At 44.0% G+C, this 21,274-nt stretch overlaps 1 protein-coding gene across 2 annotated transcripts in view; it reads right to left on the bottom strand.

Annotated features, from left to right (window-relative positions):
- Positions 1-20,822: 20,822 nt before the first annotated feature.
- The window catches only part of TARS2 (threonyl-tRNA synthetase 2, mitochondrial), a 203,631-nt gene continuing 203,179 nt past the window's right edge, over positions 20,823-21,274 (bottom strand). For both annotated transcript variants that reach the window (XM_068253237.1, XM_068253236.1), the window contains one exon: positions 20,823-21,271. In XM_068253237.1, coding sequence (XP_068109338.1) covers positions 21,114-21,271 — 158 coding nt within the window. In that variant the 3' untranslated portion in view covers positions 20,823-21,113. The remainder of the gene's footprint in view (positions 21,272-21,274) is intronic.

Below are 21,274 nucleotides of genomic sequence, written 5' to 3'. Positions count from 1 at the left end.
ACTAGTCCGAAACCTGTCACTTCTGTCAGATTTCTACTACCTACTGTAAGTGACAGCAACATAGGAGAAAAGTAATTTATGGCTCATTTTACTGTGGAAAAAACATACTTCTTATTTGTATATGTTTGAACATATTTTAAATGTAAAAATGTTCTCCATAGTGCCCCTTTAATAAATGATCAAGAGACAGATCTCTCTCTGATTGGAGAGAAATCTTTTGACTGCCCATACATCGGAGGACGATTCTGGATCGATTTCACCATGAAATCTCTTGTGAATCGGCCTTGTGACACCGCCTCACCTAGGAGGCACTGTCACCTCTAATGTAAAATGTGCCCTATGTAGTATAGTTTACCTGTCGGTATCCGCTGGTAACCATGTGGGGCCCGTGTATGTGGATGGAGCCAGTGGTGGACACCGACTGGTAAAGTATACTGCATGGGGCACATTTTACACTAGGGGGGATAGCACCGAGGGTTCTGTCACGTACGTCGCTCGTCCTGATATCGTTTGTGGTTACCGCCATGCACCCGACTGAGCATGTCGGTCCTACATCTTGCAGCATGTCTGATCGATACATGCAACCAATTTCGCCCCAGAATTGGCTGTATCGTCGATCAAGCATCCTCTTGGTGGTACAGATTTTCATCCGATCCGGTTATCATCACATCCGATGGTCAATCGGCCACCAAGTCGCCTGATGTATGGCCACCTTAAAGGATACCCGAACTGACATGTGACATGATGAGATAGACATGTGTATGTACAGTGTCTAGCACACAAATAACTATGCTGTGTTCCTTTTTTTCTTTCTGTCTGAAAGAGTTAAATATCAGGTATGTAAGTGGCTGACTCAGTCCTGACTCAAACAGGAAGTGACTACAGTGTGACCCTCACTGATAATAAATTCCAACTATAAAACACTTTCCAAGCAGAAAATGGCTTCTGAGAGCAAGAAAGAGATACAAACTGAAATTCTTATCAGTGAGGGTCACACTGTAGTCACTTCCTGTCAGGACTGAGTCAGCCACTTACATACCTGATATTTAACTCTTTCAGACAGAGAAAGAAAAAAAAGGAACACAGCATAGTTATTTGTGTGCTAGACACTGTACATATCCATGTCTATCTCATCATGTCACATGTCACTTCGGGTATCCTTTAAATCCAGGGACGTGTCACGTAACTTACAAATCACAAGACCCCCATGAAAACTTTGATGACGCCCCCCAATGTTCACATCCTTTCCCTTGCCTACCCCTGGTGATCCTCACAGTATGGGGGCCCATCTTTCAAGGGTCATAAAACAAGCAGTGATGCTCATCCGGATTCGAACTTTTTTACGCTATCCGGCCGGATCCGGATCCCGGATACCTGGGCCCAAATCCGGATAGCTATCTGCGGATATTTGGCCGCATAACCAGGACATCCACGAATATCTGCAGATATCCCGATCCGAAATACTGTAACTAAGGTGATGATGTCTCCTGGAGCCAATCAGAGGGCTCCCAGCAGAAGCCCTAGCAACCAATCACAGAGGGGAACCCTGGCCAGCCCCACCTGACCTCATTGAGCCAATCAGAGGACTCCCAGCCTAAACCCTGGCACTCAATCACAGAAAGGAACGCTGGCCAGCCCCCCTGTATAATAAGGAGGGCTTCCATGATGAGACAGATCTTTCTAGCTTGCTGAATACTCACTGAGAGACATGCTCCAGTGCTGGTGGCCTAGCAAGGGCTGTAAGCCTGTACACAGTTATAAACCTAAAGCTGTTCAGTGATTAAACCCTTCACTACTATCACTACACTATTGTTAAATCGTTCATTAGCTTGATTGTCTCATAGTGTGACAGTTAGAGTGTGTGCTCCAGTGCTGCTGGGCCAAGGGCTGTACACAGTGATAAGCTCTTCAGTGATTAACCCCTTCCCTATCACTACACTATTGTTAAATCATTAATTAGCTTGATGTCATTTGTGTGACAGTCAGTGTGTGCTGCATGCAGCTGCTATGTGTCTGTGTGTGTGCTGTGCACAGACCAGGCCAGCTGCTGCCTGCTGGCCAGGTATTAGCCTTAGGTATAGGTTAGGGATTAGGGGACAGGATTACTGTGTTATTGTGTAGTTAGTACAGCAGTCAGTGCTAGTAGTTGTTAGAGCAGTAGTACCACTGTGTTAGCTTTCTACAGAACTGCTGTGCTGTGAGCAGTGCCAGTGTGACAGTTAGTGTGCACTAGTGTCTTCTCCTCTGCTGTCTGACTGTCACATGGCACTTGCCACGTGGCACGTGTCACTTTCCACTTGCCACGTGGCAAGTGCCCCATGACACGTGCCAAGTGTCACGTGACACTTGTCAAGTGCCACGTGACACTTGGCAAGTGCCACGTGAGACTGGCTAAGTGCCAAATGCCACGACCAGCATGCTCCTGGGACACGTTACACCTGCTGCATTGCCCTGCTCCTGCTGCCTGTGCAGCTCCCACCGCCAGGCCAGGGTGCCACAGGCCACTGATACCACCTAAATTTTCTTTTTGGGGCGGGGGGGAGGGGGGGGTTTAAGTCCCCACATCATCAATTAGTGTTCCCCTTTAAAAAATAATGATGCTACATGCCTCATTTACCCTTAAAAACGTTTTTAAAACAATTTAAAGGGCACTTCCGTTTTTTCTATCCGGATATCTGAATCCGGCCAGATAGCCTGAATAATGCGTTCGGATATGCGCATGAACGCGGATATCTAAACATTCGGATATCCAATCCGGATTTTAAAAAGTACAATCTGAGCACCACTGAAAACAATCCGTAATCATCACACCCATAACAAGTGTAGCCACAAAAATACCTGATCTGAAAGATGGACCTCTATATCAGAGGGAGTAAAGTAGTAAGGCTGCTCCCCTGTAGTTACGCCCCTGCTTCAATCCTCTTACTTTCACTGTCTCAGGTTTACTTTAAAAGGGATTTTATTGGTAGAAAACTCAGGATAAAATGTGAATTGAATATGGGCTACGGTTTCTGCTGTAACGCAGAGTTTCTCGGAAATGTAGACAGGCATCAGATGTTTCATGGTCACATGCAACTGACCTGCCTAGCAGGTGAAACTGGAGAGGTTAGGAAGCAAGTTTTACTGCAGTGGCAATCATGTGACCCACGACCACTACTTTGCACCTATACCTAGTTTATATGCGCTTTGAGTCCTATGGGAGAAAAGCGCTTTACAAATGTTATTGTATTGTATTGTATATTCATTTATCATTCTAAGGGTGGCCATACACTGGTCGATTTGCCATCAGATCGACCAACAGATAGATCCCTCTCTGATCGAATCTGATCAGAGAGGGATCGTATGGCTGCCTTTACTGCAAACAGATTGTGAATTGATTTCAGCATGAAACCGATCACAATCTGTGGAGCTGCCGCTGCTGCCCCCCTCCCCCCACCGCATACATTACCTGATCCGGCTGGCGCGAGTCCCCCGGTCTCCGCTGTCTTCTTCTCTGCGCTCGGCTCCAGCTTCACTTCCTGTCCAGGGAAGTTTAAACAATAGAGGGCGCTCTACTATTTAAACTTCCTGCCGGGACAGGAAGAAGTGAAGCCTGCCAGACTTGGTGCCCAGCGGAGAAGGGACAGCGGTAACAGCGGGGACACGCGCCGGCGGAGCAGGTAATGTATTGCCGCTGTATTGTGTCGGTCGTTGGACATTCGAACGGCCCTATTGACGCACTCCCGACCCGCCGGCGATTGAGCGAAATCTTCCGCACAGACAGGAATGACGGTCAACGTTTGCGCATCAGTTTCACAGCAGATACGATCACAGTGATCGAATCTGCTGTATATCGGCGGGAAAATCATTAGGTGTATGGGCCCCTTAACTGCTATTGCCATTTGTTTTTGTTTGTTTTTTTCAATTATAGATTTAGTTGGCCCTTAAAGTGTACCTGAGATGGGCTGTGTGGGCGTATTTATACTTACCTGAGGCTTCCTCCTGCCCCATTAGGTGCGTTGGTTCCCTCGCCATCCTCTCCGGCCACTCTGTTCTCTTGTAAATCCCCCAGTAATCCAGCATGCTGCGGCCAGTTGTGTGCTGCTGCACATTTGCGGCCCGGACGCCTGTGCACCGTGCTACTGCGCAGGTGCAGAACACTCCCAGCTGCAACTAGGGATGACTGAGGATAGTTTTCGGAGCATGGGATTTGGCAGAGAGGGTTAACTTACCCATGTTATCACCTCTTGCCACTGTGTTGTATGTTGCTCATCATTTTCCTGACACTTCCGCCTTCATAGCCAGAAGTTGGAAAGACAAAGCGCAGCATCCATTACAGCAGCGAGAGGTGACAACGTGGATAAGTTGCCCCTTCTGCCGCAGAATGTGCCCCCAAAAACTACGGGACATTTTGCTAAACTGATCTTACTCATCATCGGGTGAACATTTCATACAAAATTGATGTGTCAAGAGGATCTCCCCAGAAATACTGCAAGTCTTTGCCAACTCCTCCCGCCTATGAGTGTAACATTTATGCCTGGCCCATTCTATAGGACATTCACATTTTTTCCAGCAACTATCTGTTGTCCCTGGGTAACTTAATTACATGTTACATACAAACTGCAGAAAATGCCCTTGCCACTTCTTCCATGAGGTGTCTGATAAAAAAAACAACAAAAAACCCAGTAAAACCCCCCAAACCCTAAGTTCACAGTGATGCGTTGCGGTGTAATGGTTTATTTGCAACATGGCTGGCTGCACTGCAACACCTATGCGACATTCCCAGTTTGGGTGAGTGTGTTGAGGTAAAATGGAGTGTGACATTGTAACATACTGCATGCAGTGCATTACCACAAAACGTGCCCATTGCCAGTGAAACATACAGTGAAGTATCTAGTCAATGAAAAGTATCTGATGCAATGCTTGGATATCGTGCAGCGCCGCTTTCCTGTCCTGCCGTTACATGGAATGCAACTGAAGTCACACTGTGCACCTAGCCTAAGGGCCGGGGCCTTCTAGGTATAGCAAAACGCAATCGCTAAGTGCTTTTCATAGCAATTATCGCAGCATTTTCCAGAGCGATTTAGGGTCATTTCAAAGCACTTTTGAATTGAATGCTAGAAATGATGGATGAACATCGCAAACCTTTTCACAAATGTTTGTTTGCGGTGGACGCATTGACTTTAATGGCATCCCCGGCAAACAAATGTTTGTGAAGCGATCGCAAAAAGTTCGGGAACAATCATTTGCGTGGTTTGCCTATCACTGCTAGAGATTTGTACAGCAATTGTGATTTCCTTTTTTTGTGGCTTTGGTAGTAAAATCAACAGAATTGCTTTGTAGTGTACAGTGATTGAAAAGCAATTTTGCAGTGATCCTATACTTTGCATGGAAGCGCAATCACTCCAAAAATGCTGTAGGTCCAGCGATTGCAATCTGGGGAACCACAATGGCACCTGTGGAATCACCCCAATTGCCTTTCATTAACCTAGTGCTTTTGGAAACACCAGTGATTCTAAATCGTAGCTGAAATAGCTCCTGTGGGTCCCAGCCCTAAAACAGCAAAGACGTTTCCTTGGTGGCCTAGCCTACTGCAATGCATTCTAAACACTGTCTAGTATAGGGATAATTTTACGATTTTCGACAGTCTGAAAAACAGTAACTACCAGCACACCAAAGGTATGAGATACACATAATAATAAAAAATAATATTCTACTACATAAAAAATATTTTCCTACAACAAGAAGGGCAAACAAAACAAATGTAAATTGATAGCCTTACCCACTAGTTCAACATACAAGGATATTTTGAAGGAACAATGGATAATGACACCAGAATAAAACAGGGAAGGTGATCAGCCAGGTACAAAGCATAAGGGCATCTGCATACTACAGGAAAGGATTCCAGTCTGAAGGTGGCTATTGCTCCACCTCCTTTTCCTCTCTATAGTTCAAGCAGTCACTATTCTCCCATGAAGTACTTCCCTAAAGCCTGCTTCACACAAACCCTGGGCTTGCTTTCGTAAACATTATTGCACTGCAAAAAGGGTCTCATTCGGATGAAAGAAATACTTATTGCTTCTACGTTTAATTGTGCTATATCAGTTAGCTGTTTTTTTTAGTTGTAAAACCTTTGTTTCCATCGAATCTGCTATCTGGCACAGTATACTATGTGACATGACATTATACAGCATACACTTCATTAGCATGACACACGTCAGATAATGCCATTATGTTCGGAGTGTGCCATGTACACAGCACAATTCTTTCTCATGACTGGTAGGCAGCAGGTGGGGTTTCATTCATATGCCAGTAATTGAGCTTGTTATCCTGTGCATATGAAGTTTAGGTAAACAAGATTAGTGACTGGAACTGGCACAAGGTCAACAAAGGAACAGGTTTGTAACAGGAGAAGGGTATCCGCTAGAAGATACCCTTACCATAGACACGCTACATATCCTGATAGAGTGCCAGGAAGCACCTGAGACAATGCTGCTCATTCACCGCAACTGCAAGCTAGGGGAAATAAAGTGTTTATTTAAGTCACATGAATCTATCTCATAATATCATTTCTTAATCTGTTTTTTAAGTACAATTATAACGTCAAAAGAACATATTCGAGCAGCTCCTAAAGGCATGAAATTGAACACTGTGCAACCACATTCTTTAGGGATTAGAAGAGTTGCCAATGGTCTTTTATCCACAGCCACGTAAGGTGCCACCTGCTGTCATGGTTACCCCATGCATCATGCTAGGTTGTACCGCACTATCCAATGTCTCATGCTGCTGTGTGTTAAACAACAGATGACCTATGAGATGCTAATTTTTCTGACTTGAAAATTTGATGCAATCCATACACAGCTTGAAGGCAGTTTTACACTTAATGTGTTGCATCCCATTTTAGCACAGCGAAGCAACGCAACTCAACGCATTAAGTGTAAGAGGGCCCTCAAACTGGATCACAAAAATGCAGTTTCTCCCTATTTAAGGACCCTTTTCCACAAGCAGTTGATAGGCAGTGAAAAGAATCTCGGACTCTCACAACTGCTTGCTGCTGCCTGGCAACTTCTTGCTGCTGCTTGGTAATTGCTCACTGAGCGCGCAGTTCAGCCGCCTGTGGAAAAAGGCCGTTTTCCACAAGCAGTTACTAGGCAGTAGAAGGAGATGGCAGCGCTTCCAAATGCAGGCTGCGCCTAAATTGACTAGCTGCATAGATGTGCACAGCCCATACACGGGAAGATTACACAACTTGCATTCAAAACAGAGGCAACAGCTTCCAATAAACATTTTGCACGCATGTGTTAGCTTCCAATAAACAGTTTGCGCACAGATTGTTCAGTATTAGACTCTTCCACCATGTCGAGGGATCCTCACGGAAGAGACCTAACCTCTAACGAACAATTAAATATAGTGTAAACTATGCTCACAGTTGATAGGCAGTGTTTAAAAGCCTCTCAAACTCTCACCGCTGCTGCCTAGTAACTGCTTGCTGAGCACACAGTTCAACTGTCCCCCGTTGAAATAGGCCCTTAGAGAAACAGAGTTGTGTGCTCAGACCAAGCAAGGACCTGTCTTAGGGCCCTTTTCCACAGGCAGCTGAACTGCACATTCTGGGAGCAGTTACCAAGCAGCAGCGAGCAGTAACCAGGCAGCAGCAAACAGTTGCCAGGCAGCAGCAAGCAGTTGTGAGAGTTCGACAGTCTTTTCACTACCTATCAACTGCTCGTGGAAAAAGGCCCTTATAGGCCTCTTTTAGGGCTCATTTCCACGGACAGTTGACCTGTGTGCTCAGCGAGCAGTTACCAGGTGGCAGTGAGCAGATACCAAGCAGCAGCAAGCAGTTACCAGGCAGCAGCAAGCAGTTCTGAGTGTTTGAGAGTCTTTTCATTGCCTATCAACTACTCGTGGAAATGAGGTCTCAGAGAGACGACTGAACTGCACATTTGCTGAGCAGTTCAGTCTACCATCTGCCTCCCGCCAGTGCAATTTGGTTGCCGAATTGTAGCATGCGGTGGTGTTACTGGGTGGTGGAGGAACGCGACATGTCGAGTGTGAGCTGTGACCATGCTCAGATCTTACTCCGTGGTACCAAGCCGGTACCAAGCGCTAATAAGTGCCCAGCCAGTGAAGAAGAGCAGCTGATAAGCGGTGAACTCACCGCCTGTCAGCTGCCCGTGTGATAGGGGCCATAATGGCTGCAGAAATGTCTATTGACAACATTTAAAGGCACGGCATGGCAAATTGCATCTGCTTGCCAGAATATGCAAGGCCTAAACTAAATATACCTCCTTTGCCCTGCAGGATTTAGGCCTCTTTTCCACAGATGAACTCTGTGCTTAGCAAGCAGTTACCAGGCAACAGAAAGCAGTTGTGAGAGTTTGAGAGGCATTTCACTCACTGCCTATCAACTGTCAGTGGAAAAGAGGCCTTAGCCCACACAAACTAGTTTGAATCTCAACGGGGTCCTTTCGGCGTTCTCTGGGTCCCTTTGTTCTCCTGCTGGCAGCTCCGTAACACGTGCGGCCTGAATGCATATTGTGCCGACTGCGCATGCGTGACCATCTAAGCACCCATCTTAATCAGACACCTGTCGCTAGGAGTGTTCTGCGCATGTGCTATTCTCGAAAGAATGAACCGTGCATATGGAGATGGGTGCGTGGATGGGGCTGCGTATGTTCACTCGCCATGATTTGTTTCCGCCAGCGGGAGAATGGAGGGGACCTAGAGGATGCTGAAGGTGAGCGCTGTAAATTACAGCGCAGCAGATTTAGGCGCAGTCGGTGCCACCATAGGCCTTAATAGGAATTACAGCTATAGCAGCGCACAGTCAGTAACTTCGGGGCCGTCAGAAGACGGAGCTGAAGTTGCTCTTAAAACACTATTTTTTTTCTTATTTAGTTAGACCTCTGCTAGGTTCAGATACGTTACATGGTACCGCCCACAAACAATCATGGCCACACCCAGTTTTTCACACCAGTCCAAATTTGTGGTGTGTTGAGCTACACCAGAGTGAATGAATGATCAGTGAAAAGATCTAAGAGTACCACTGTTGTGTTGGTAACATCTTAAGCCCCATCTACACGATACGATTCTTTATACGAATCGATTACGATTCTATTTACGATCCGATTAAATCCGACATGTCCGATCAGGATTCGATTTGATTCAATTTGCCATTGTTTTGCAATGGCAAATCGAATTGAATCAAATAGAATCCTGATCGGACATGTCGGATTTAATCGGATCGTAAATAGAATCGTAATCGAATCGTATAAAGAATCGTATCGTGTAGATGGGGCTTAAAGGTGGCCATACACTGGCCGATTTGCCATCAGAATCGACCAACAGATAGATCCCTCTCTGATCGAATCTGATCAGAGAGGGATCGTATGGCTACCTTTACTGCAAACAGATTGTGAACCGATTTCAGCCTGAAACCGTTCACAATCTGTTGTGGTGGTGGTGCTGCCGCCGCTCCCCCCGCCCGCATGCCCGCATACATTACCTGCTCCGCCGGCGCGACACCAGTCCCCAGGTCTCCGCTGCTCCGTCTCCGCTCTGGTCTCCAGGTCCAGCATGCTTTACTTCTTCCTGCCCGGCAGGAAGTTTAAACAGTAGAGCGCCCTCTACTGTTTAAACTTCCTGCCGGGCAGGAGGAACTGAAGCATGCCGGAGACCAGCGCGGACACGGAGCAGCGGTGACCGGGGGTAGTCGTGCCGGCGGAGCAGGTAATGTATGCGGCTCTATTGCGTTGGTCGTCGGGTACTCGAACGCCGCTAGCGACGCGCTCCCTACCCGCGGGCGATCGACGGCAATTTTCCGCACGGAGTGATCGACGGGAACGGACGAAATGGATCGAAATTCGGCGTGTAGCGCAAACGATTGGCAGCAGATTCGATCCCAGTGATCGAATCTGCTGTCGAAACGGCGGCAAATCGGGCCAGTGTATGGCCAGCTTAAGGATAAAAAACAAACAAAAAAACAACAACCTACAAGTGTATCCAGCAACTCAACCTGCAGAAGACTTCTCACGATCATCTTCTACCAGAAGCAGACACATCTTTTTAAGTTTTGTGTTGGATTTTTTTCTTCATTATTTAAATTACAATGAAAGCCTTTTGACTACATTTGCAAAATGATGTATAGTAATTAACTGGCTTGTCAAAAAGATTTCCTATGCCATGTGTTTAGAGAAAGCAATATGTTCAGGCCATGGGAATCTAGCAGCAATAGCGGAAGATAAGCACTATGATATTCAGAGCCTCTGGCAGCCATAACCCGATTATTTAAATCTGTCTCAACTCAAGGCAATGTTCCAAATGAAATTCAATTTGCATTCCCTGTTGAACTGTATATTCTCTTATCATGCATCTGAGAAGCAGCTTCGCTACATGAGACATGGAAACTGCACACTAGATTTCTTTATAACTTCCAGGAATTACTGATACAAAACTTTCTTTATAATAATTCTAATGATAATATATTATTATGTAAATTAATCTGCTGGGCACATCATCATGCTGCTCTTCAACAAAGGTAAAGTGTGCTTTACACAAACACTACCCACCTGTATTGTTTTCCGTTAGGGCCTTTTCACATGGGCAGCTGAATTGCACACTCAGTGAGCAGTTATTAAGCAACAGCAGCCAGTTACCAGGCAGCAGCAAGCAGTTGTGAAAGTTCCACAGTCTTCACTGCTCATCAACTGCTCGTATGAAAGGGCCGAGCAATTGACAGGCAGTGAAAAGACTGTTGAACGCTCACAATTGCTTGCTGCGGCCTGGTAACTGCTTGCTGCTTCTTGGTAACTGCTCGCTGCTGCTTGGTAACTGCTCACTGCAGTTCAGCCACCTGTGGAAAAAGGCCATTAGGTCTCTTTTTCCACGAGCAGTTGAACTGTGTGCTCAGCAGGCAGTTACCAGGCAACAGTGAGCAGTTACCAGGCAGCAGTGATCAATTACCAGGCAGTGATCAATTACCAGGCAGCAGCTAGCAGTTGTGAGAGTTTAAAAGGCATTTCACTGCCTTAGGCCTCTTTTCCACAGACTGTTGATAGGCAGTGAAATGCCTCTCAAACTGCTCACTGCTGCCTGGTAACTGATTGTTGCTGCCTGGTATCTGCTTGCTGAGCACACAGTTCAACAGTCCGTGGAAAAGAGACCTAAAAGAGTTGACCCCATTCAACTATACTGCACTCTCTAAGAATGCCGAAAATAAGAATTGATCTGCACCCAGAACACTGAACAAGCCAGAGGAAGAATGAAGGGGGGATGCTGAAGAACCTCATGGGGGGCTGGAGGAAGCTCCAGGTAGGTAAAACAGGCAGAGGAGAGCCAGTGAGAAGCTCTTAGAGGCAGGAAGGGGCATTGCACAGGAGCTCCTCTCCTGCAAGGGATGCCCCTTCCCCATCAGGCTGCTGACAAGCCATTTGTCACCAGATTGGGGGGGCTAGTGTGACACAGGGGGGCTGTCAGAGGAGCGGAGGGCACACAGAGGTATGTCCTTCACATGGGAACTTGCCTCAATGTCCCTTTTTTTTTTACTTTAAAAACCGCCTCAGGTACACTTTAAAGAGAATCTGTACTCTAAAATTCTTACAGTAAAAAGGAAACCATTCTATTCATTATGTTCTCCTGGGCCCCTCTGTGCTGTTTCTGCCACTCCCTGCTGAAATCCTGGCTTGTAATTGCCAGTTTTATGCAGTGTTTACAAACAAAAGACATAGCAACTGATAGACTGAAAGTAGCTCAGTGTGTGAGTCATACAGAGTATGCAGGGGGCATGGAGAGGGTGTGTATAGCTTCTATCCAATCACAAGCAGCACAGCACATTCCATCCTGACTGCCTCAGCCCCACAAAGCCGACAGAGGAGAGAAGATTAGATCATATAACAGAGATAATACAGCCACTGTGCAACTAGGAAAGGCTGCAGTAAGACAGAGCACATTAGAACAGCTATAGGAACTTATAGGATAGAAGAAATAAGGCTCAACATTTTTTTACAGAGTCTTTAAAACACTACTTTACTCCCAAAAGTTGAGGCCAGTAAACATATATATATATATATATAGATATAGTATAGTCAAAAATATTTATTCACAATTTAAATAACAATTATAAAAACACTTAAAAAGTCTAATAACGTTCCCCCACTTGCATAATAATAATAGTATTATAGAAATCAAACAATATGATACACAGGATATCAAAAAATGAAACCCAGGTTTCTGACCAATGCAATCAACATATAAACGATTTGTACGAAAAATTGGAAAAGTAGCAGAATTCAGCAATATTGCTGTACCTACACTAGAGTGATTTAAAGTGATATGCCAGATAAACTGGTATCAAGAGGGTAAAGTGCCAGGTGTGCCCATTAGAGAAAAAGTGGGATTGCAAAAATACATAAAGAGTCAGAATGTGCAAGAAAAATATCAATCTTAAATAACCGAAAAATAATTTGAGCTAAAAACGAGTAGCGCAGCAGGTAGCAATGAATACTATGGGGTGCTATATAAGAAGATGGGAAGAGCATATAGTTATTTGAATTACAGAAAAAATGCCAATAGGCGGGTAACATTTGAATACTTATCCAAAAATAGGTATTGCACTGAGTCCCGGGAGGCAGGTAAGATGTGTGGCAAGAGGGGGAATCCTAAATCACCAAGCACTCAAAAAGCATGTAGCATGCATGGTCACAAGTGCGCCCATCAGACAGTGCTATGGCCAGTGTATCTCCCTGCATATCGCATACTGGTACACATTGCTAAAATCACAATAAGGGATGATCAATGAGATCCAAATAATGTCTCATGGCATTCAAATTTCACGTAAATGTGATGCAGCTTGAAAGTGGACCGTTAAAAATTGATGGAGTTATTCTGATTGGTCCAATTTCAAACTGCATATAATGTACATGAGGCTTACCTCAATAATGACACATTCATACACATGTGGCAATGCGTTTTGTGGGTCTAACGCCCACTTCCTCAGGCCAAATACAGTGCCAGAGATGTATCTAGAGCAAAGAACGGAGTGCCTCTCAGAGTCAACAAAAATGTACTGAGTCAGAATCCAAAGTTAAATGACAACTGAAGTGAGTGGTATATAGAGGCTGCCATATTTAATTATTTTTAAACAATACTAGTTGCCTGGCAGTCCTGCTGATCATCTGCATCTAATACTTTTAGCCATAGACCCTGAACAAGCATGCAGCAAATCAGAGGTTTCTGACATTATTGTCAGATCTGACAAGATTAGCTGCATGCTTGTTTATGGTGTGTGATTCAGATACTACTGCAGCCATATAGACCAGCAGGGCTGCCAGGCAACTGGTATTGTTTAAGAGGAAATAAATATGGCAGTCTCCATATCCCTCTCACTTCAGTTGTCCTTTAAGCTGGCCATACACTATAAATTTCCACCCGATGTTCCAAAATGATTGATTCATTTTAACACACAGTACATCGATTTTTAATAGATTCCAGCAGGGAATCTATTGAACATCAATTGAACCGCAGCAATGCACTTTGATTAAATGCAATGCTATGGTCTATCGATCATCTGGCACTCCTGCCCTGCCCCCAATTAACCTACATTTTCCATCCTATCCAATCAATACTTTTGATTAATTTGTGGACAAAATCGATTAAACTGGATCTGCAGGGAATCAAATGGGAAGATCGATGTGTGTATGGGGGCATCTTTAGATTGTGAAGTAGTACTTTTTAACATACTTTTTCATTACAGATAACAGTCCTAAGAAAGTAATTCTCTGCTGTGAAGGTGCCCATGCATCATACGATGTATAGGTAGATCGACCAAGAGACAGATCCCTCTCTGATCAAATCTGATTGGAGAGATCTGTTAGATGCACATACACCGCAGGCCGATTCCTGATCGATTTCAGCATGACATCTCTCGGGAATCGGCCTTGTGAAGCCACATCAGCTGCACGTTACACACACTCCCACGTATACACTCGCAACTATGTGGGGCGTGTGTATGAGGACAGAGGATGGAGCACAGAGCCATTGGTGGACATTGACAGGTAAAGTATACTGCACAGGGCACATTTTACATTAGGGGTGACAGCACTGGGGGTTCCGTCGCATTCGTCCTGATATCGCACGCCATTTCCACCACACACCCGATTAAGCATGTCGGCCCTACATCTTGCAGCATCACAATGAATTGATCTATATCTTGTTTTTTCCGCCACTAATTAGGCTTTCTTTGGGTAGTACATTTTGCTAAGAATTATTTTTTTCTAAATCTATTTTAACAGGAAGATTAAAGGGACTCCGAGCAGTGCAGAAACTATGGAAAGATGCATATCATTTTAAAGCTCTCTTTCTACACTTTCCAATGATATATAAACCGCCTCCCTACGCCCTTTAGTTTTCGCTATTTTCGCGATTGAAATTGCCACGGCCGCGACTTCTATCGCGAAAATAGAGAAAACTAAAAGGCGTAGGGCGACGATTTAGGTGTCGCCGGAAAGAGGAGAAAGAGAGCTTTAAAATGATATCCATCTTTCCATAGTTACTTGTATTACACAGGACGACACTTTCCCCAGTGTCAGCAGCTCCATTCAGCAAAATGGAACTGCTGACTTTAGGAAAAAGTCGCCCTGTATAATACAAGTAACTATGGAAAGATGGATATCATTTTAAAGCTCTCTTTCTCCTCTTTCTGGCGACACCTAAATCGTCGCCCTACGCCTTTTAGTTTTCTCTATTTTCGCGATTGAAATCACGGCCGCGGCAATTTCAATCGTGAAAATAGCGAAAACTAAAAGGCGTAGGGCGGTGGTTTATATATCATTGGAAAGTGGAGAAAGAGAGCTTTAAAATGATATGCATCTTTCCATAGTTTCTGCACTGCTCGGAGTCCCTTTAAGAAAGAAATGAAAAAAAAATCATTATTTCTCAGTTTTTGGCCATTATAGTTTGAAATTAATATACGCTACCGTAATTAAAACATGTATTTTATTTGCCCATCTGTCCCGATTATTACACCGTTTAAACGATGTCCCTATCACAATTTATGGTGCCGATATTTCATTTAGAAATAAAGGTGCATTTTTTCAACTTGCGTCCATCACTATTTATAAGCTTATAATTTTAAATAATATAATAACATATTCTCTTGACATGCATATTTAAAAAGTTCAGACCCTTGGGTAACTATTTATGTTTTTTTTTTTTTATAAAAAAAAGTGTATGTGGGTAATTTTTGGTGTGGGAGGGAAACTGCTAATTTTAAATGTAAAATAATATACTTTTTTTTTATTAAAAATGTATGTGGGTGCAGTTTACTATTTGGCCACAGTGAAAAAAGTCCTGGATGCGAACGATCTCGCATGCAGGAACTAAAATGCTGGGGAGAAGTTTCCTGGGGGCAGAAATACCGCGCTCTCTGGAGAGAAAGCGTCGGTATTTCTGCGGGGAAGTTAGATCGGTGAATGGGAATTATATTCCCATTCACTGATCGGGGGGCTAGCGGCGGGCAGCGGGGGCGCGCCCGATCGCGTGCACCAGCAGTGCCTATCTGGACGAGGAAGCTCGTCCAGATAGGCCGAACTGGTTAAAAAATAACTTAACTATGGTTTATCACACCTGAGTTTAATTTCTGTAGTCACCCCCAGGCCTGATTACTGTCACACCTGTTTCAATCAAGAAATCACTTAAATAGGAGCTATCTGACACAGAGAAGTAGACCAAAACAACTCAAAAGCTAGACATCATGCCAAGATCCAAAGAAATTCAGGAACAAATGAGAACAAAATTAATTGAGATCTATCAGTCTGGTAAAGGTTATAAAGCCATTTCTAAAGCTTTGGGACTCCAGCGAACCACAGTGAGAGCCATTATCCACAAATGGCAAAAACATGGAACAGTGATGAACCTTCCCAGGAGTGGCCGGCCGACCAAAATTACCCCAAGAGCGCAGAGAAAACTCATCCGAGAGGCCACAAAAGACCCCAGGACAACATCTAAAGAACTGCAGGCCTCACTTGCCTCAATTAAGGTCAGTGTTCACGACTCCACCATAAGAAAGAGACTGGGCAAAAACGGCCTGCATGGCAGATATCCAAGGCGCAAACCACTTTTAAGCAAAAACAACATTAAGGCTCGTCTCAATTTTGCTAAAAAACATCTCAATGATTGCCAAGACTTTTGGGAAAATACCTTGTGGACCGACGAGACAAAAGTTGAACTTTTTGGAAGGTGCGTGTCCCGTTACATCTGGCGTAGAAGTAACACAGCATTTCAGCAAAAGAACATCCTACCAACAGTAAAATATGGTGGTGGTAGTGTGATGGTCTGGGGTTGTTTTGATGCTTCAGGACCTGGAAGGCTTGCTGTGATAGATGGGACCATGAAGTCTACTGTCTAACAAAAAATCCTGAAGGAGAATGTCCGGCCATCTGTTCGTCAACTCAAGCTGAAGCGATCTTGGGTGCTGCAGCAGGACAATGACCCAAAACACACCAGCAAATCCACCTCTGAATGGCTGAAGAAAAACAAAATGAAGACTTTGGAGTGGCCTAGTCAAAGTCCTGACCTGAATCCTATTGAGATGTTGTGGCATGACCTTAAAAAGGCGGTCATGCTAGAAAACCCTCAAATAAAGCTGAATTACAACAATTCTGCAAAGATGAGTGGGCCAAAATTCCTCTAGAGCGCTGTAAAAGACTCGTTGCAAGTTATCGCAAACGCTTGATTGCAGTTCTTGCTGCTAAGGGTGGCCCAACCAGTTATTAGGTTCAGGGGGCAATTTCTTTTTCACACAGGGCCATGTAGGTTTTGAGTTTTTTTTCTCACTAAATAATAAAAACCATCATTTAAAACAGCATTTTGTGTTCAATTATGTTATCTTTGACTAATAGTTAACGTTTTTTGATGAGCAGAAACATTTGAATGTGACAAACATGCAAAAGAATAAATTAGGAAGGGGGCAAATAGTTTTTCACACCACTGTATTATGCTGCAGTTAGTGTTGGTTTATTCTTAGTAACAGTAATTTCACCTAATAAAAGGGTACCTAGTGTCTCGCTTCCAATTTTATCATAGAAAAATCAGACAAATTACAGTACACCATTATGTATTTAGCAGCAACCCAGCAGTCTGAAAAATGAATGGTTGCTGAGCAACAAGCAACTTTTTATCAAAGATTTCTGATTGGATTTGTAGTGCCTGGTACACACCATGTACTTTCCCGTCAGATAGACGGGTCGAATTGATTATTTCCGACAGGTCTGATCTAATTTCCAATCATTTTTCTGATCGATTTTGTACAGATGTGATAGGAAATTTGATCAGAAAAATGATTGGCAATCATATAGCAGCTGTTGCAAATAATCGATTTGACCTGTCTATCTGACGGAAATTGCATGGTGTGTACCAGGCGAAACAGTGGGGAACCTAGCATGTGCCCACCTGTTTCTCCTCTAGGCTGCCACAATCTCCACCACACTCTCTGGATTTCAGATGTCCAACTGCACTGCTTATCTACAAAAATGTAATGTGGCCGGATTACAGTCACATAAACTGCATTTATTTACTGTTCAAAAAGGATGGTTAATGAGATGCAAACAATATTGAATTGAGGGTTATACAAATTATTCATAGAAATGTAAAGAGAATGGATCAGGTAGCACCGATTACCGCCTCTCCTATGTGTTGCAAACCTTCACTTCCAGTTCTGTGACCTCTGGGGTCATGAAGCAGATGCAGCTCTGTGCACTGCTCCGAAAAGCACAGATCATTGATTGGCATTGGAAGGGGTGGGGGAAAGGTGGGAACACGCAGAGCAGAGTTAGTGAGAAGGCTTTTCAAGCTTCTTACAGTTTACCCGAGGTGGTTTTTAATTAAAAAAAAAAAAAAAAAAAAAGATACAGAGTCAAGTCCTTCAGATGGGAGCATCTCTCGGTGTCCCTTTTTGTTATATTAAAAACCACCTCTGGTAAATTTTAAGAAGATTGAAAATGGTACAATCACATGCACCTTGGTGGGGATTTATTGGTCCATTTTCAAGCTGCCTAAATCTGCATACAGAATCCTGCATCAACTCATAACTTGCATCTCATTGACAAACCCTACTGATCACCATTAGAACACACACACACACGTACGCACACACACGTACGCACACACACGTACGTACACACACACACACACACACACACACACACACACACACACACACACACGCACGCACAGTTCAAGAAAATGAGATAAAAGAAGTCTAAAAAAATGTTCTCACTTGACTTTGTTTTTCCATAGTCTTGTGCCAACTTGATGCTTTTGTGTACTGATTTTAAGTGTTTGGCAAAAAGTCGTACTTTGTGTTTTGACCCTTGTGACATCTGCATACCTGGAACCAGTGCTGTTCTTTAAAATCCTTCCCCAGGAAGAGCCTGCGGCACACAGGAGTGCTTTTGAACTGGGCATGCAAGAGTTAGAAACCGTGCATGCCTAGTAAAAGGAAGGGCTCATGCACAAATGAAAGAGGAAGTACACTAGCACTTTCACTGGGCATTCATAGTTCAGAACTCATACATGCCCAAGTCAGAATCGCTTGTTCACAGCCCAGTGTACTTCTGAGAGGCTGGGGGGGGGGGGGGGGGGTGATTTCAGAAATGAAATCTGTTTTCTAAATTATAATAATAAATAGCAGCCTTTTTTCAGCTGCATGATGACAAATATAAAATATTTTACAATTATTGGAGGAACCCCTCCCTTCCTTTTATATTGCCGGGACAGAATCCGGCAAACTGGTGGAGTAGATGGTGTTCGGCAAAGGAGGAATTGCTAATGGCTGCCACCTGTATAACCCTAGTTATGAAAAGAGAAGGGTGAAAACCAGTCACTGAAATGCTCATAGGCTTGAAGGAGTGCTTATTTATCTTTGTATGTGTCAGAGTGGTGCAACTAAATACTTTGAATCAAAAAAAAATGTTTGGTTTGAGTCCGCTTTAACGCTTTCAGGCAGAGAAAGAAAAAAAAACACAGCATAGCTATTTGTGTGCTAGGCACTATGCTAGAGGTCATCATGTCACCTTGGGTATCCTTTAACCACTTCAGGACCACAGGCTCTACCCCCCCTAAAGACCAGGCCATTTTTGCTCAAATGGGCCACTGCAGCTTTAAGGCCAAGCTGCAGGGCCACACAACACAGCACACAAGTGATAAGTGATTCTCCCCCCCCCCCCCTTTCTCCCTAACAACAGAGATTCCTGTTGGTGCGGTCTGAATCCCCCCCTCCCCCCATTGTTTATTAATTTTTTTTACAAATATTTGTAATATTTTAATATTTTTAAATTTCTCTATTTTTCCCCCCTAAGACAGCCCTACCTCCCCCGCTGGTCAATCACTGTGATCGGCTGTCATAGGCTTCGACCTATGACAGCAGATCACCACCGACACTCTGGAGGGAACAGCCGTGTCACATGGCTGTCTCCAGTACAGCGCTGCTGTAGATCGCAGCGCTGTACACCCTAATTAGACGGCAGTTTCGCCATCTAACAGTCTCCGAGCGGCGATGGATCAGTCGGCAAGTAGTTAAACACTTCCTGCAAGATGGATGTTTATAAAAGTCTGATTTGTGCACCTTTAGTGCAAATAAGGAATTTGTTAAAGGCATTTATAAAAGTCAAACTGTTCCGCTAAAGCACACCTGCATATGCACCGCACATTTGAACCCTTCAGCCTATGGCATGACGTGGTTAAATTAGTAACTTTAAAACACTCTCACTTCAGTTGTCCTTGAAGTGTGGCAAAACTTCAAACAACCGTACAGTGAATTGTCAGGTTACTAGATGTACGGATGCCTGGAAAACTAGATTATCTGTACAATCGTGTATGGATATTTCCTCCGCCACCTCATGAAGAAAAACAAAAGTTTTCCTAAAACAGAAAGAATTTGCGATAATTCAGGTTGGAGTGAGCTTGAGATGTCTCCCAGTGCATCACTGCTGAATATATGCAAATTAACCATTGTACCCTTAGAAGCTAAACACACCTCCAGAACCGCTGGAATGCAATGATGTGTCAGCTTGTTAATTTGTACAGAGCCATAATAATCCAACATGCATACAGACTGTTTCGGGTTGTTTGATCCTCATCAGTGCATGGCATGGATTAATTTGGCTCTATGGGTACAATGGTTAATTTGCATATATTCAGCAGTGTTGCTCTGGGAGACATCTCAAGCTCACTCCAACCTGAATTATCGCAAATTCTTTCTGTTTTAGGAAAGCAAACTTTTGTTTTTCTTAACATCTTAGTAAGGGGGCTTTTAGGACCATTGTAGTCCCTTACACACTCCAATGAGTTCTGGGTCACCATGAGCTTGCTGGTTAGTCTGTGCCTCTCGGATTCACAAGCCCTACTCCATAGAGCCAAATTAATCCATACCATGCACTGATGAGGATCAAACAATCCGAAACAGTCTGTATGCATGTTGGATTATTATGGCTCTGTACAAATTAACAAACTGACACATCATTGCATTCCAGCGGTTCTGGAGGTGTGTTTAGCTTCTAAGGGTACAATTGTTAATTTGCATATATTCAGCAGTGATGCACTGGGAGACATCTCAAGCTCACTCCAACCTGAATTATCGCAAATACTTTCTGTTTTAGGAAAGCAAACTTTTGTTTTTCTTAACATCTTAGTAAGGTCGGCTTTTAGGACCATTGTAGTCCCTTACACACTCCAATGAGTTCTGGGTCACCATGAGCTTGCTGGTTAGTCTGTACCTCATGAAGAAGTGCTTTGTAATAGAGTTAAAAGGTATTTTTTTTGGATAAAACACGAGACAAAACACACAAACATCATACAAAGTACATCTTGAAATTTAATCACAGCCTGGATCTGAGTACCCCGGCACACAGAATAATAAATATATCAGATGTACATAAGAGGATATAAAAGGTTAGAGGCTAGTAGTATCTGTACATTCCAGCTGCCAGCTGCTATTCCAGTGAAGAGAAGTGATCAGTGTGTCAGCATACAAAACTCCCATTTCTCCATACACAGGACCAGAATGTTTCTGCAATGTGTGGCCATGCATGGAGCTGAGGGGAATGCGCAGGGATCTGGAGGACCTGGATCTCTTCTAGGCTTCACTGTAAACCAAAAATCTCTTCTGCATTCCTGACCCGCGAGTCACGCAGCTCTGATAGCCTGGCAATCAGCTGTACAAGGCTGTGCTCTCCATGCTGTTTACTGTCTCTGCTCCGTACACTGACCGTGTTATTCTGCTTCTCTCTCTCTCCAACCACTG

Source organism: Hyperolius riggenbachi, chromosome 9 (genome assembly GCF_040937935.1).
Source record: "Hyperolius riggenbachi isolate aHypRig1 chromosome 9, aHypRig1.pri, whole genome shotgun sequence".
Classification (NCBI taxonomy): domain Eukaryota; kingdom Metazoa; phylum Chordata; class Amphibia; order Anura; family Hyperoliidae; genus Hyperolius; species Hyperolius riggenbachi.
This window is presented reverse-complemented; position numbering and strand designations above follow the sequence as displayed.